This window comes from Oncorhynchus tshawytscha, unplaced genomic scaffold (genome assembly GCF_018296145.1).
Source record: "Oncorhynchus tshawytscha isolate Ot180627B unplaced genomic scaffold, Otsh_v2.0 Un_scaffold_1341_pilon_pilon, whole genome shotgun sequence".
NCBI classification, from domain to species: Eukaryota; Metazoa; Chordata; class Actinopteri; order Salmoniformes; family Salmonidae; genus Oncorhynchus; species Oncorhynchus tshawytscha.
In genome coordinates, this window is record NW_024609828.1 from 883,145 (window position 1) to 900,056 (window position 16,912).

General features: G+C 41.1%; 2 protein-coding genes across 2 annotated transcripts; both read left to right on the plus strand.

The window, feature by feature from the left end:
• The first annotated feature begins 1,764 nt into the window (after window positions 1-1,764).
• LOC112225773 (aquaporin-8-like) lies at window positions 1,765-10,002 on the plus strand. Its single transcript, XM_042319232.1, has 5 exons — window positions 1,765-2,065; window positions 2,626-2,758; window positions 6,154-6,368; window positions 7,633-7,767; window positions 8,471-10,002. Exons 1-5 carry the CDS (start codon window positions 1,779-1,781, stop codon window positions 8,511-8,513), a joined length of 813 nt encoding a protein of 270 aa, XP_042175166.1. The 5' UTR covers window positions 1,765-1,778; the 3' UTR covers window positions 8,514-10,002.
• A 145-nt stretch (window positions 10,003-10,147) lies between these two features.
• Window positions 10,148-13,724, plus strand: aqp8b (aquaporin 8b). Its single transcript, XM_042319231.1, has 5 exons — window positions 10,148-10,517; window positions 11,266-11,392; window positions 11,686-11,900; window positions 13,146-13,280; window positions 13,565-13,724. The coding sequence occupies exons 1-5, from the start codon at window positions 10,258-10,260 to the stop codon at window positions 13,605-13,607; spliced, it is 780 nt and encodes a 259-aa protein (XP_042175165.1). The 5' UTR covers window positions 10,148-10,257; the 3' UTR covers window positions 13,608-13,724.
• The last annotated feature ends 3,188 nt before the right edge of the window (window positions 13,725-16,912 follow it).

Sequence of the window (16,912 nt, forward strand, 5' to 3'; positions counted from 1 at the left end):
TTTTTGAACCATTCCATTGTAGATTTTGCTTTATGTTTTGGATCATTGTCTTGTTGGAAGACAAATCTCCATCCCAGTCTCAGGTCTTTTGCAGACTCCATCAGGTTTTCTTCCAGAATGGTCCTGTATTTGGCTCCATCCATCTTCCCATCAATTTTAACCATCTTCCCTGTCCCTGCTGAAGAAAAGCAGGCCCAAACCATGATGCTGCCACCACCATGTTTGACAGTGGGGATGGTGTGTTCAGGGTGTTGAGCTGTGTTGCTTTTACGCCAAACATAACGTTTTGCATTGTTGCCAAAACGTTCAATTTTGGTTACATCTGACCAGAGCACCTTCTTCCACAGGTTTGGTGTGTCTCCCAGGTGGCTTGTGGCAAACTTTAAACAACACTTTTTATGGATATCTTTAAGAAATGGCTTTCTTCTTGCCACTCTTCCATAAAGGCCAGATTTGTGCAATATACGACTGATTGTTGTCCTATGGACAGAGTCTCCCACCTCAGCTGTAGATCTCTGCAGTTCATCCAGAATGATCATGGGCCTCTTGGCTGCATCTCTGATCAGTCTTCTCCTTGTATGAGCTGAAAGTTTAGAGGGACGGCCAGGTCTTGGTAGATTTGCAGTGGTCTGATACTCCTTCCATTTCAATATTATCGCTTGCACAGTGCTCCTTGGGATGTTTAAAGCTTGGGAAATCTTTTTGTATCCAAATCCGGCTTTAAACTTCTTCACAACAGTATCTCGGACCTGCCTGGTGTGTTCCTTGTTCTTCATGATGCTCTCTGTGCTTTTAACGGACCTCTGAGACTATCACAGTGCAGGTGCATTTATACGGAGACTTGATTACACACAGGTGGATTGTATTTATCATCATTAGTCATTTAGGTCAACATTGGATCATTCAGAGATCCTCACTGAACTTCTGGAGAGAGTTTGCTGCACTGAAAGTAAAGGGGCTGAATAATTTTGCACGCCCAATTTTTCAGTTTTTGATTTGTTAAAAAAGTTTGAAAGATCCAATAAATGTCGTTCCACTTCATGATTGTGTCCCACTTGTTGTTGATTCCTCACAAAAAAATACAGTTTTATATCTTTATGTTTGAAGCCTGAAATGTGCAAAATGTCGCAAAGTTCAAGGGGGCCGAATACTTTCGCAAGGCACTGTACATTTAAGACGTGACACAGAGCCTCTATGCTGTACTTCTATTGTATTTTAGGCAATAGCTCTATCTGCAGAAGCAGGGTTTCTGTCCCTGTATTCTAACTGCATAATGTATATTGAAATGTAAGCTATTCATTTCACAACTAGTATTCATAATACTATTCATAATAACAGTCATGGGGAAATCATTTTGATTGATTAATTGCATTTCTTTATCCATACAAAGTCCTGACAAGTATGTTTGAAGTTAAACCAAAAGTATTGCATTTAACGGTAATTACTTAAGCGAACGACATCTGAACATTTCTTGCATTTTGTCTCATTGTTTGATGATCTGGTAGCATTTTTCTGCCTAGCTATCTGGACCATTCCAAGAAAATTACTTATCAACTTCCCCCTCCGCTATCTTCACCCCACCTCCGCCCCTCACCTCCACTTCCCTCCTTGTCTTCGGTCCTCCACCTCCTCCCATTCCTCCACCTCCCTCCTCCTCATCCACCTCACCCCTCCTCCTCCCTTCTTATTCCTTATCAGCACTCTTGCGTAACCTCTAGACTTAAGAGCACTAACAACCCATGGGCTGTTTCCAGTCTTATACAGTCTAACCCAACACCATGGCTCTCTATGAGTCTAAGACCGAGCTCTGGGACCTGGACATCAATGTGATCCAGCCAGAGGGGAAAGGTCCAGATCCAGCCACAGATGGAAACAGCAGTACCGAGCCGTTCAGGGATGCGTTCCAACGTTATATCCAGCCCTGTCTGGCAGAGCTGCTGGGTTCATCTCTGTTTATCTTTGTGGGGTGTCTGTCTGTGATCGAGAACACAGAGGGCACCGGAAGGCTGCAGCCGGCCCTGGCACACGGCCTGGCCCTGGGCATCGTTATCGCCGTGCTGGGGAGATCAGGTAAGGCTGGGGGCCCCTCTGGGGGTGGGTGGTGAGAGGCTGGAAGGTGATAACCTGGTCCTAGATCTGTTTGTGCTGTATAGACAACTTTTCTGGCCATGACATGGTATAGGTTTTGGGACTAGGCTGGGAAGTTGATGCTCAGGTTTTCAAATGTTAGCAGAGCAACAGAAGAGTCTGTTCCTAGGCTTTCAACATGCAGCATGTTGATGCATAACAGATTGTATAAAAGCATTGCAAAAATGAAGACTTGTAATGGATCTGTTGATCAGCATTGACTTGAAGTTTTATGACTGTGCTTTGAAAGTAGCCTACAATAGATCATTAAAATGCACAACAGGATTTTAAAATCACACTTGTATCATTTTGACGAGGCAATCTACGTTAGCATTTTTTCTTAATATGGTTTTATTGTTGCTACTTGCCTCTATATTTCAAATAGTTTGTTTTGTTTTCTAAAGGATGTGCCTCATATAAAAAACTATTGTGAACTGTTTAAAATAAAATAACTTAATTAAAATGTATTAGGGTAATTCAATTGTTCCATGTCTCTCTCTGCAGTGGGGGCCACTTCAACCCAGCAGTGTCTGTGTCTGTGTTTCTGATCGGGGGTCTCAACATCACACTGCTGGTCCCCTACATACTGGCTCAGATGTGTGGAGGGATGATAGGGGCAGGACTAGCCAAGGTGGGTACTCTGTAGCCAACTAAAAGGTGGGTTGCACTTCTACTAGTACTAACTTGGTATTTAATAGGATTTTAATTATAATTGTTCTTATTTATTGACATTGAAGACATGTACATTTATTTACCTTAATTATTTGGTAACAATATGTACTTTCTAGTACGAACATTCAAGAATTCAATATACAGCATTTGGTAACTACCTGGCACCACATGGGTAGGCCTACTGTCACTAAAGACTATGTAAACATCAGGAAAATATCAGCTAGATCTTTCACACTTTCAGAGGTTTGATCGTCCCATAATACACAACACTTGTACAATCTGCACTTATCCTAACAGTATGATCATCCTCATCCTGTCAACACTTCAGATATGGATCATGACAATAATCTCTTTCTGCATCTACCCTGCTCTTCTCTTGGCTGCTATCAGGACAGTAAAACGATAAAGCAATTGACGTCCATGAGGGTTGAGTGACCAGGCAGTCACCCACTCTACTCTATTGGCAGTCATTTACATGTACAGTACAGTGTCCTTAGAGCTGAACAAGATTAGTTGAGTCTGTGTTTCACCACCTTGTAAAGTCAAGAGCTCATTGGCCATTACCCTGCAAGCACATTTGGTTCCTTGGAAGTTGTGGGAACATAGGTTTTTGGTTTCCCATTGGTTCTGGGAACGAAGCCATATGTTTCCTGACCGGTAAAATTGTATGTTTTTTAAACGTTCTGAGAACATACATTTTTTTTAAACTGCTTTGTTGGTTAAGGGCTTGTAAGTAAGCATTTCACTGTACGATCTATATCTGTTGTATTCGGTGCATGTGACAAATACAATTAGATTTAATTTCATTTGTTCTGGGAATGTTAATTTTTAGGTTTCAGGGAGGTACTGAGGATGTTTTACTATGGTTCCCAAAAATATTTTCAGACGCCTCACAAGTCCTCAACTGGCAGCTTCATTAAATAGTACCCGCAAAACACCAGTCTCAACGTCAACAGTGAAGAGGTGACTCCGGGATGCTGGCCTTCCAGGCAGAGTTCCTCTGTCCAGTGTCTGTGTTCTTTTGCCTATCTTAATATTTTATTTTTATTGGCCAGTCTGAGATATGTCTTTTTCTTTGCAACTCTGCCTAGAAGGCCAACATCCTGGAGTTGCCTCTTCACTGTTGACGTTGAGACTGGTGTTTTGCAGGTACTATTTAATGAAGCTGCCAATTGAGGACTTGTGAGGAATCTGTTTCTCAAACTAGATACTCTAATGTACTTGTCCTCTTGCTCCATTGTGCACTGGAGCCTCACACTCCTCTTCCTATTCAGGTTAGAGCCAGTTTGTGCTGTTCTTTGAAGGGATAACACAGTGTTGTGCGAGATCTTCAGTTTCTTGGCAATTTCTCACCTGGAAGAGCCTTCATTTCTCAGAACAAGAATAGACTGACGAGTTTCAGAAGAAAATGCTTTGTTTTTGGCCATTTTGAGCCTGTAATCGAACCCACAAATGCTTATGCTCCAGATACTCAGATACTAGTCTAAAGAAGGCCAGTTGTATTGCTTTTTAATCAGAACAACAGTTTTCAGCTGTGCTAACATAATTGCAAAAGGTTTTTCTAATGATCAATTAGCCTTTTAAAATTATAAACTTGAATTAGCTAACACAACGTGTCATTGGAACACTGGAGTGATGGTTGCTGATAATGGGGCTCTGCACACCTATGTACTGTAGATATTCCATAAAAAAATCTGTTGTTTCCAGCGACAGTAGTCATTGACAACATGAACAATGTCTACACTGTATTTCTGATCAATTTGATGTTATTTTAATGGACAAAAAATGGGCTTTTCTTTCTTTTTTGACCCAAAACTTTTGAACAGTAGTGTATATGTTCAAATCAAAATATATTTAACATTTTATATTTTTCAAAGTAGCCACCCTTTGCCTTGATGAGAGATTTGAAAATGAGGGATTCTCTCAACCAGCTTCATGAGCTAGTCACCTGGAATGCATTTAAATTAACTGGTGTGCCTTGTTTAAAGTTAATTTGTGGAATTCCTTTCCTTCTTAATGCGTTTGAGCCAATCAGTTGTGTTGTGACATGATAGGGTTGGCATACAGAAGATATCCCTATTTGGTAAGTACCAAGTTGATATTATGGCAAGAACAGCTCAAATAAGCAAAGAGAAATGACAGTCCATCATTACTTTAAGACATGAAGGTCAGTCAATCCAAAACAGTTCAAGAACTTTAACAGTTTCTTCAAGTGCTGTCGTAAAAACCATTGAGGGCTTAGATGAAACTGGCTCCCATGAGGACCGCTACAGGAAAGGAAGACCCAGTGTTACCTCTGCTGCAGAGGATAAGTTCATTAGAGTTACCAGCCTCAGATTGCAGCCCAAATAAATGCTTCACAGAGTTCAAGTAACACATCTCAACATCAACTGTTCAGAGGAGACGGTGTGAATCAGGCCTTCATGGTCAAATTTCTGCAAATAAACCACTACTAAAGGACACTTATAAGAAGAAGAGACTTGCTTGGACCAAGAAACACGAGCAATGGACATTAGATTGGTGGAAATCTGTCCTTTGGTCTGATGAGTCCAAATTTGAGATTTTTGGTTCCAACCGCTGTGTCCTTGTGAGACGCAGAGTAGGTGAACGGATGACCTGCATGTGTGGTACCCACTGTGAAGCATGGAGGAGGAGGTGTGATGGTGTGGGGCCACTTTTCTGGTGATTTGCGCTTAGTGGGACTATCATTTGTTTTTCAACAGGACAATGACTCAACACACCTCCAGGCTGTGTAAGGGCTATTTGACCAAGAAGGAGAGTGCTGGAGTGCTGCATCAGATGACCTGGCCTCCACAATCACACGACCTCAACCCAATTGAGATGGTTTGGGATGAGTTGGACCGCTGAGTGAAGGAAAAGCAGCCAGCAAGTTCTCAGCATATGTGGGAACTCCTTCAAGACTGTTGGAAAAGCATTCCAGGTGAAGCTGTTTGAGAGAATGCCAAGAGTGTGCATAGCTGTCATCAAGGCAAAGGGTGGCTACTTTGAAGAAGATAAAATATCAAATGTATTTTGATTTGTTTAACACTTTTTTGATTAGTGCACGATGCCATGTGTTATTTCATAGTTTGATTGTCTTCACTATTCTACAACGTAGAAAATAGTAAAAAATAAAGACAAACCCTTGAATGAGTAGGTGTGTCCAAACTTTTGGCTCGTACTGTATATTCTTTTTTATTACACTTGAAAAGACAAACTCTGAACAGATGTAGAATATGACCAGTGGAAAGTAGCAGTCGATAAGCAAATGTTAAATAATGTTCTTCTGTATCTGGACCTATACTTTTCTCCCTACATATCCTATATTCATATCAGTAATATCTCCTTCTCCAGGTGATTTCCCCATCCATGAACTATGCCAAAGTTTCAGGGGCAGCATTCGACACAGTGCAGGCCGACACCCAGATAGTACCAGCCACGGTGGCAGAGGTGATCATGACTCTGTTCCTGACGATGGTGGTGTGTATGGGGGCCGTGAATGGACGCACGCGCAGCCTGTTGGCCCCTCTCTGCATCGGGCTGACCGTGACCGCAGACATCCTGGCTGGGTGAGGACCCATGGGGTAGAAGGTGTGGTGTAAGAGCGGTGGGTGGGGTGGTCGTGGAGTGGATTGATGTAAGGTGTGTGGGTAAGGGATAGGATGGGAGGAGGGCTGGAAAGGTTTGAGAAATTAGCCTGGAGAAAGACTGTACTGTACATTCTGCAGAACAACTTTTCAGATACAAACAAATCAAATCAAATGTTATTAGTCACATCTACCGAAAACACCAGTGAACCTTACACCTTACACCTTACAGTGAAATGCTTACTTACGAGCCCCTAACCAACAATGAAGTTTTTTTTAAATTATAAGAATAAGAGATAAAAGTAAGAAGCAATTAAAGAGCAGCAGTAAAATAACAATAGCGAGACTATATACAGGGGGGTACTGATACAGAGTCCGTGTGCCGGGGCACCGGTTATTTGAGGTAGTATGTACATGTAGGTAGAGTTATTAAAGTGACTATGCATAGATGACAACAGAGAATAGCAGTGGTGTAAAGAGGGGGGGGGGCACTGCAAATAGTCTGGGTAGCCATTTAACTAGATGTTCAGGAGTCTTATGGCTTGAGGGTAAAAGCTGTTTAGAAGCCTCTTGGAACAAGAACAAGAGCGCTCAAGCCGTGTGGTAGCAGAGAGAACAGTCTATGACTAGATGACTAGGGTGGCTGGAGTCTTTGACCATTTTTAGGGCCTTCCTCTGACACCGCCTGGTATAGAGTTCATGGATGGCAGGAAGCTTGGTCCCAGTGATGTACTGGGATGTTCGCACTACCCTCTGTAGTGTCGGATGCCGAGCAGTTGCCATACCAGGCAGTGATGCAACAAGTCAGGATGCTCTTGATGGTGCAGCTGTAGAACCTTTTGAGGATCTGAGGACCCATGACAAATCTTTTCAGTCTCCTAAGGGGGAATAGGTTTTGTTGTGACCTCTTCACGACTGTCTTGGTGTGCTTGGACCATGTTCGTTTGTTGGTGAAGTGGACACCAAGAAACTTGAAGCTCTCAACCTGCTCCACTGCAGCCTCGTCGATGAGAATGGGGGCGTGCTCAGTCCTCTTTTTTCTGTTGTCCACAATCATCTCCTTTGTCTTGATGTTTGATGTAATGGCCTACCTTTGTACAGTGTAGTTAACTACTACTGAGATAAATACCTGTACACTACCAATAAAACACAATGTACACCACAATACACTCCTTACTGTGTACCGTAAGACACCACATGCTCTATCATTCATTCATGCATCGCTTTTATATCACGTCCTCTACAGGGGAGCAGTGTCTGGGGCATGTATGAACCCAGCTCGTGCCTTTGGCCCGGCCGTGGTGGCCGACTACTGGAGCTATCACTGGATCTACTGGGTGGGACCCATGTCTGGAGCCCTGCTAACCGCCAGCTTCATACGGTACTGTACAGCTCTGATATTCTGGGGCCTGGATACCTGGCTGTTTACATCATTGTCCTGTTTGGTTTTAAACAGAAACAGACTGGAGCCCAAGCTACTATTGAAACACTTTGGTTGGGAAAGCAACCTTAATCTTTGTCCTTGAAATGACCATTAATACTAAAATAATGACCCAACTGGAGCTCCATAGATTAGAATGGAATATATTTACTATTGAATGGAAGTTGCCTCCACTAGCTGCAAGTGTGGGATTAGAAGCCTTGTCTGCCCATAAATTCTTGCAAATCAGCAAGGGAATCTACCACCTCCATATTGGGATGTGTTGTCTTGTGCGATAAAGCACTGTATCGTAACATGGCTGTTAGACAGGGCTGTTTGTCCTCAACTTGATAAACAAGAACTGTCCCTCTAAAATCAATGGCTAGCTATGTGATGGAAAGTTACTCCTACAATGGGTGCTTTTATACAATTCTTAAGTCTGGGAGAGTCATTAACCTAGTTTTGACAATGTGTGGATTTAACACCTTTTTATCTTGATTTCCCTTGTTAAAGTCTTGTGTTGTCTAAGACATATTTTGGGGAATTATTTACATTTATGTTAAAAAATAACTAAAGAAACAATGTGTGGAAGCAACAACTTGTCGAGTGATGTTACATTCAACAATTCTGTACTATTTTGATGGTGTGTTTTTTCTACTTTCAGATTACTGCTTGGGGATGAGAAAACCAGAGTTCTCTTGATATGATACAGATGTAGGTTTCCAGTTCAAGTCCATAAAAAAGTCCATTTCCAAAATCCACATAAATTCTAACAGTATTTTTGTGTTACTATTTCCATGTCTCTTAGTTTAAAATAATCTTACCAATGTAACTTTATTCTATACCGGTATATATAGATTATTTATTGTCCATAAATGCAATCTATTTTATTCAATGCCATTTGTATAAACGAATTTTTGTGCATTAAATATTGCATTGTATATTTCTTTCTATGATTGATCCCTTTTGACATAGTAGAAGTGACTTCTGGCCCATAGTCTGTGTTTTATACCACCACCTTTTGGTTGTGTGGTGAACTACAGCCTTGCATTGTTCTGACTCTCACTGTCCTGTGATACAACCTTGCATATGCGTCATGCCTTTTCACTGATTATCTGCACACAGACATCCAAAAACTAGCCACATTAGATAACATTGAATTTGACACTGTAATTGCTATCTTGACTGAAAGTCTCAGCCATAGAAATATAATTACTAGAAAGGACATAGCCCCTCAGACAACCGGTCCTCCCATTATGGACTCATTGACTTGAACGGGGACCTCTCTTCTAGTAATTATATTTCTATGGCAGACACTCATTTGAGACAGTAGTATGTGAACATTCAAAAAATGTTGCAGTGAAGATTCAAGAAATGAAGTATAAATGTGTACAGCAGAGGAGTTGTCGTCATGTCCATTTATTGATTTGTACGTTGGAAATATAGAAGATACTGTTTCTTTCATACGCAATTAATACAAATGAATTATTAAATGAATTCATGAATTCCATTAGTGCCCCCTCAAGAATAAGTACATACTGTACATGATGCCTGTATGCACAGTAACAGTCTGATTTTGCCACATTCTACACATTTACAATGTCAATTTATCATTTACAATGTCAATTTATTTATCACCTGTTATTTGCTGATGGATGTGTCTACCATTTAGGACCAATAATAAGATATTACACTAAAGTGTAAAAAGCCAGTTTTATGTTTCACTGGATTGTCTTTTCCTCCCTTCAGAGAATAACAGGAGCAGACTTTGCACAGGTGCAGAGACTTCGTCAAACTGTCTAGTTTTAATGCTTTATCTTATCTAGCTGGGACTGGCTAACATCAATGATCTATGCATGATTAATACAAGCAGGTTAACCAAGATTAAACTTTTTGTTTGGCCTGGAAATCTAGAACATTATGTCTAGTAGTAGGCTGCTGTATTAACAAACTAACAAAACATTTAGTTGATTTAAATAGTAAAAACATACCATAGTCATATTGACATATGCTCTACCCTGAAAATGTTGTTTTCAAATCAGTGCCAACAAAATATCTGTCTGCTGGACAATTACTATACTTTTAAACTGTAAACTGGTTGTCTGTTGTACTGTGTTCACTAGAGTAAACTGACTTGGATTAATCATAACATGGATATCAGTGTCCAAGAGTCCATCGTTGGTCAATGGAGCAATTCAATTTTATGCTCTCTCTCTCGCACTCTTTCTCTCTCTCCACTCTCTATCTTGCCCTTTCGTCCTTTGAACTTACCAAAGTTCAAGTGATTAGCAACGCAGGTAGATATTTGGACACACACCTGCGGACATTATCGCCAGTGCTGCACTGTATCTCTATATACAAAGACTCCTCTCTCTCATCTATTTTCCCTCCAAACTCCTCCATTCTCTCTCTCCTCTATTCTCACTCTATCTCTCCAAACTCCTTTCCACTATGACAGAAGGGCCAATGGAACTGGGTGACATGGGGACATCCCTGATGGCATCAGACTCTAAGAAAGCACCGGTCCAGCCTCCCAACAAGTTTGAGCGCCTGGTCCAGCCGTGTCTGGCTGAGCTGGTGGGGACCATGTTCTTTGTGTTCATCGGCTGTGTGTCGGTCATAGAGAACGTGGAGGCAGCAGGGAGGCTGCAGCCAGCTCTGGTCCATGGTCTGGCTGTGGCAGTCATGGTGGCGTGCATGGCAGAGATCAGGTCTGTGTGTTTATATACAGTGTGTTGATAAACTGTCTCACTGTACTGTGCTGTTTTGGATAAGTGTCTGTAAAATGTCTCATATTACATCATTACAGTGTTGTACTTTGGTCTCCTTTTGAGATTAACGTTAGTCATTTGTTTTCAATAGAGCATCTATATTTTGCATGAACAGTATGTTGTGTGCTTTAATATGAGTGAATGTATTTGAGTGTAATGCATATGACCCATTATTCCATTAGATTTGCAATGTTCTATATTTCTACAACATTCTATATTGCTACAATTTTGGGGTCAAAATACTGAACACACACGGAGTGGAAACCCATAAGTCCCTTGTTCTTTTTGTGGTGATTATGTGTTTCTTCGTCATGTGCAGAGTTCAAAAACAGTCTTTCACAGATAAAGGTCACAGACCTAAGGTTGTAAAACCATTCTCATTCCAGTGGGTGTCATTCAACTTATTAACAGTGGCCATTATGGTGTAATGTGTTATGATTTCACAGATGCACCTGACACATACATATCCCAAGTTTATAAAGCAACTGTGACCCCATTCATATTGTTATACCTAATAATTGAGTGAACATATTAACAATGTCTAATCAATATCTAAAGCCAATCTCCTTGAACTGATACAAAGGTGAAAGTGTGAAGGTGAGTAATGTTAAACTGTGAAATATACTGTGTAAAACCCAACCCTCCGGGGCTATCTGACCATTCTCCTATTTCTCTCTGACCTCCACAGCGGCTCCCATTTTAACCCACCGTTTACCATTGCTATCTACCTGTGTGGAGGCATGAAGCTGAATATGGTGGGGCCCTATCTCATCAGTCAGCTCATAGGGGGTGTGCTAGGTGCTTCCATGTCAAAGGTGAGGGTTAAACCTGATGTCAGTGGTCATTCAATGCACATCTATGACTAACAGTATCTGAGGAGGTAGAATTTTGTCTTGCACCTTGAAATGATTTGAAATGCAGAAAAAAAATATCAGTTGGATTGAATAAAATCAAATCAAAACTATAAAATGAATATTCACAACTACAGTGATTAGATATGCAGACAACTGTCATGACCCCAGTTTAGCTCGTCAGACAATGCATTGGGTTTTGTAGTAGTATAATGACATCACTGCTAGTAAATGAACCTGAATCTATTGTTCCTCAGCTGATGACCACAACAGAGAACTACTCCAAGGCCCAGGGGGCAGCGTTTGCCCTGCTGCAATCACAAGATCAGCTGTGGGGGGCTCTGTTTGGAGAGATAGCCATGACCTGCCTGGTCACCATGGTGGTGCTGCTGGGGGCGGTCAACGCCAAGAGTAGCAGCCCCATGGTTCCCTTCATGGTGGGCTGTACTGTCATCATCAACATCCTGGCTGGGTGAGATACTGAGAGGGCCAAGAGTGGAATTTATCACTTGTACTGTAACTAGGCCCAACGTCTTTCCTGGCTACTTGACCTGGTCAGTTCCTGCTATAGGGTTATTAGGGCCTCAAGGTTTTCCTGGCTACTTGACCTGGTCAGTTCTTGCTATAGGGTTATTAGGGCCTCAAGGTTTTCCTGGCTACTTGACCTGGTCAGTTCTTGCTATAGGGTTATTAGGGCCTCGAGGTTTTCCCTGACCAGGTCAGTTCTTGCTATAGGGTTATTAGGGCCTCGAGGTTTTCCTGGCTACTTGACCTGGTCAGTTCTTGCTATAGGGTTATTAGGGCCTCAGGTTTTCCTGGCTACCTGGTCAGTTCTTGCTATAGGGTTATTAGGGCCTCGAGGTTTTCCTGGCTACTTGACCTGGTCAGTTCTTGCTATAGGGTTACTAGGGCCTCAAGGTTTTCCTGGCTACCTGGTCAGTTCTTGCTATAGGGTTACTAGGGCCTAGAGGTTTTCCTGGCTACCTGGTCAGTTCTTGCTATAGGGTTACTAGGGCCTAGAGGTTTTCCTGGCTACCTGGTCAGTTCTTGCTATAGGGTTACTAGGGCCTAGAGGTTTTCCTGGGCCTGGTACAAGTAATTCTCCAAAAATACTTTGTTCTCTTAATAATTAGCCTGGATAGATAAGGTTTGGGAAAAGTTTGTTTGAAGGTTTGTTTATGAACTATTTATAAACCACTATTATATCATTTGTTACCTATTAAATAGAGTTTGTTATAAATGATTTACATGGATATAACATTATTATACACTGTTTAAACAAATTATATACTGATTTATGAAATGTTAACTAATAATGAACAAAGAAATAATGGAAGATAAACAAACGTTCAAGTAGAGTTGTCATCAACGATTACATCCACAACTGAAGATATGGAACAGCCATTGCTAAAATGTGCATTATTGTGACATAAAGATTAGATAAACATCTTAGATAGGTAGTTCAGATAACACGCTCATTACATTGCAATTATGACCTTCTGGGCATTTCTAAGTAACGTATTTACTGTTCCCACACGACACCATGATCATGGCAAAACATGAAATACTTGTTATCTCAACATTTAGTTTCATAGCATCATGGGTAGAGATACAACATACGGTTGTTTTGATGGACATGATTCTGCTGCATACCTGGAGATAATCATGTTTAATACTATCATAGTTCTGAAACTCTTTGTCGTTATTATTTCTTCAGTGGAGATGTGTCTGGAACCTGTCTGAACCCGGCCAGAGCCCTGGGTCCTGCTATAGTGGCCAACTACTGGACCTACCACTGGGTTTACTGGGTAGGACCTATCACTGGTGGACTGGTGGCTGCTGCACTGGTTAGGTGAGGATAGACTACACAGAGATCCTACTAAATGACTTCTAATATATAATTCTATGAGGCTACGTCCCAGACAGAATAGTCTGGTTCAGCAGCTATACTGTAAGAATGTGTTTGAGATTGTACAGGACGATGCACGGACACCATTTCACTGTATGTGTTTTCTCATGTTCCTCAATGTGTAGTCTTATTATTACTGATGTGAAAGCGAGCATACTGAATGAAGATTTATAATGTCACAATAAAGCATCATCTTCAGAACCTCTTATGCTATCTGTTTTTTTCAGACTACTGCTTGGAGACCGGAAGACACGTATTCTCATGAAGTAATACCACATATCGAGTTGACAGGTCTGAGATTACCATTGTTGTTCCATACAGTACCAGTCAAAAGTTTGGACACACCTACTCATTCAAGGGTTTGTCTTTATTTTTACTATTTTCTACTTTGTAGAATAATAGTGAAGACATCTAAACTATGAAATAACACATATGGAATCATGTCATAGCCAAAAAAGTGTTAAACAAATCAAAATATATTTTAGATTTTAGATTCTTCAAAATAGCCACCCTTTCCACACTCTTGGTATTCTCCCAACCAGCTTCACCTGGAATGCTTTTCCCACATATGCTGAGCACTTGTTGGCTGTTTTTCCTTCACTCTGCGGTCCAACTCTTCCCAAACCATCTCAATTGGGTTGAGGTCGGAGGACTGTGGATGCCAGGTCATCTGATGCAGCACTCCATCACTCTCCTTCTTGGTCCTGTTGAAAAACAAATGATAGTCCCACTAAGCACAAACCAGATGGGATGGTGAATAACTGCAGAATGCTGTGGTAGGTCTGCTGGTTAAGTGTGCCTTGAAATCTAAATAAATCATTGACAGTGTCACCAGCAAAGCACCCCCACACCATCAAACCTCCTACGTGATTTACGGTGGGAGCCACACATGCAGAGATCATTCATTCACCTACTCTGTGTCTCACAAAGACATAGCAGTTGGAACCAAAAATCTCACATTTGGACTCATCAGACCAAAGGACAGATTTCAACCGGTCTTATGTCCATTGCTCATATTTCTTGGCCCATGAAAGTTTCTTCTTATTATTGGTGTCCATCAGTAGTGGTTTCTTTACAGAAATTTGACCATGAAGGCCTGATTCACACTGTCTCCTCTGAACAGTTGATGTTGAGATGTGTCTGTTACTTGAACTCTGTGAAGCATTTAGTTGGGCTGCAATCTGAGGCTGGTAACTCTAATGAATTCATCCTCTGCAGCAGAGGTAACTCTGGGTCTTCCTTTCCTGTAGCGGTCCTCATGAGAGCCAGTTTCATCTTAGCGCTTGATGGTTTTTTCATCCTGCACTTGAAGAAACTTTCACAGTTCTTGAAATTTACGGATTGACTGACCTTCATGTCTTAAAGTAATGATAGACAGTCCTTTCTCTTTGCTTATTTGAGCTGTTCTTGCCATAATATGGACTTGGTCTTTTACCAAATAGGGCTATCTTCTGTATACCAACCCTATCATGTCACAACACAACTGATTGGCTCAAACGCATTAAGAAGGAAAGAAATTCCACAAATGAATGTTTAACAAGGCACACCTGTTAATTGAAATGCATTCCAGGTGACTACCTCATGAAGCTGGTTTAGAGAATGCCAAGAGTGTGCAAAGCTGTCATCAAGGCAAACGGTGGCTACTTTGAAAAATCTCAAATATAAAATATATTTTGATTTGTTTAACACGTTTTTGGTTACTACATGATTCCATATGTGTTATTTCATAGTTTTGATGTCTTCACTATTATTATACAATGTAGAAAATAGTACAAATAAAGAGAAATTCTTAAATGAGTAGGTGTGTCTAAACATTTTACTGGTACTGTATATTATCACCATTATTGTTATATTATCACCATTGTTGTTATTATATAATCATTATTGCTATATTATCACCATTGTTGTTGAATATATTATCACCATAATTGTTATATTATCACCATTGTTGTTGTTATATTATCACCATTACTGTTATATTATCACCATTGTTGTTGAATATATTATCACCATTATTGTTATATTTTCACCTTTTTTGTGTTCCCAGTATATTTTGGGGACACTATTTTCCTGTGACTATTTGAGATTAAAAGCTTTTTATAAACAAAGTGACAAGCTATTGTCAACCATGTATTTTTAACATACACTTAGTGTACAAAATATTTAAAAGACACTGCTATTTCCATGACATAGACTGACCAGGTGAATCCAGGTGAAAGATATGATCCCTTATTGATGTCACTTGTTAAATCCACTTCAATCAATGTAGATGAAGGGGAGGAGATGGGTTAAAGAAGGATTTTAAAGCCTTGAGACAATTGAGACAAAGGTTTTAAGTGCCTCTGAACGGGGTATGGTAATAGGTGCCAGGCGAACCAGTTTGTGTCAATAACTGCAATGCTGCTGAGTTTTTCGTGCTCAACAGTTTCCCATGTGTATCAAGAACGGTCCACCACCCAAAGGACATCCAGCCAACTTGACTCAACTGTGGGAAGCATTGGAGTCAACATGGGCCAGCATCCCTGTGGAACACTTTCAACACCTTGTAGAGTCCATGCCCTGACAAATTGAGGCAGTTCTGAGAACAAGGGGGGGGGGGGCTCAATGTTAGAAAGGTGTTCTTAATGTTTTGTACACTCAGCGTATATCAGTGAAGTTATTATCAGCACGGAACAGTTTGTGTTGAGGTCTGACTATTGCAAACACCCAGGAATAGTAGAAATGTGTTCAACACTCTGTCAGATACTGATACTCAATTTCAGCATTCCCTTTTAGAAGACCAACAAAAGAATGCCCAAATGCAGAACATTATGTAGAAAAGAATGTGGAAAAGCCCATTTCCAACCAGGTGTTTTGTGTATGGGAGGGCTTCACCAATTTGTAAATCTTTGGCCCAACTCTCCATCTCATTACCTTATAAATCAGTGGGGATATAAAAAAACAAAAACAAATTATCTTTCCCCATAAGTCAATTACCAAAACACTCAGTTCAAACGCAAACAACAGACGGCAAAATAATGAAGGACCTTTTCAAAACCACAGGGTCCATCTCTGGCATGAGCGTTGTGCTCCCATGCTCCTGGTCCTATAGCCTGTAAAGGAGACCCAGTCAAAGGCTGGCCTGGAGGGTCTCATGCTGTTTCCACATTGTACCCCGGGCCTCCCCACAGCAGTGGTCCACATGGGAAAGCTGGCCAGGCGGCGGGATAAACCAATTACCCCCAGATGGAGGGGACTCCTGCCGGCACACCATCCGAGGGGCTCCCGGCCTCCCGCTTCCAGGCGCTCCTGGAAACCCCCGGGATGTCGTTCCCTCAGATTCCGTCTGGAGAATTCCCAAAGATGGGAATTGTGTGACCTCAAAAGCCCCGGAGAGTAGACAATATTCAGCTCGGAAATTTGGTATGGTACGCCCCTCAGGAGGACAATGGTGACTTGGTGAGGGAGATCTGGGTTTGAAAATATACTTTTTTGGAGACTTTAGGAGATATAAGTTAGAGTTGAAAGGGGTTCATAATTTTTTCACACCTCAGTTTTGTATTTAATAGTATTTAAAATGTTGGTTAAAATGTTAT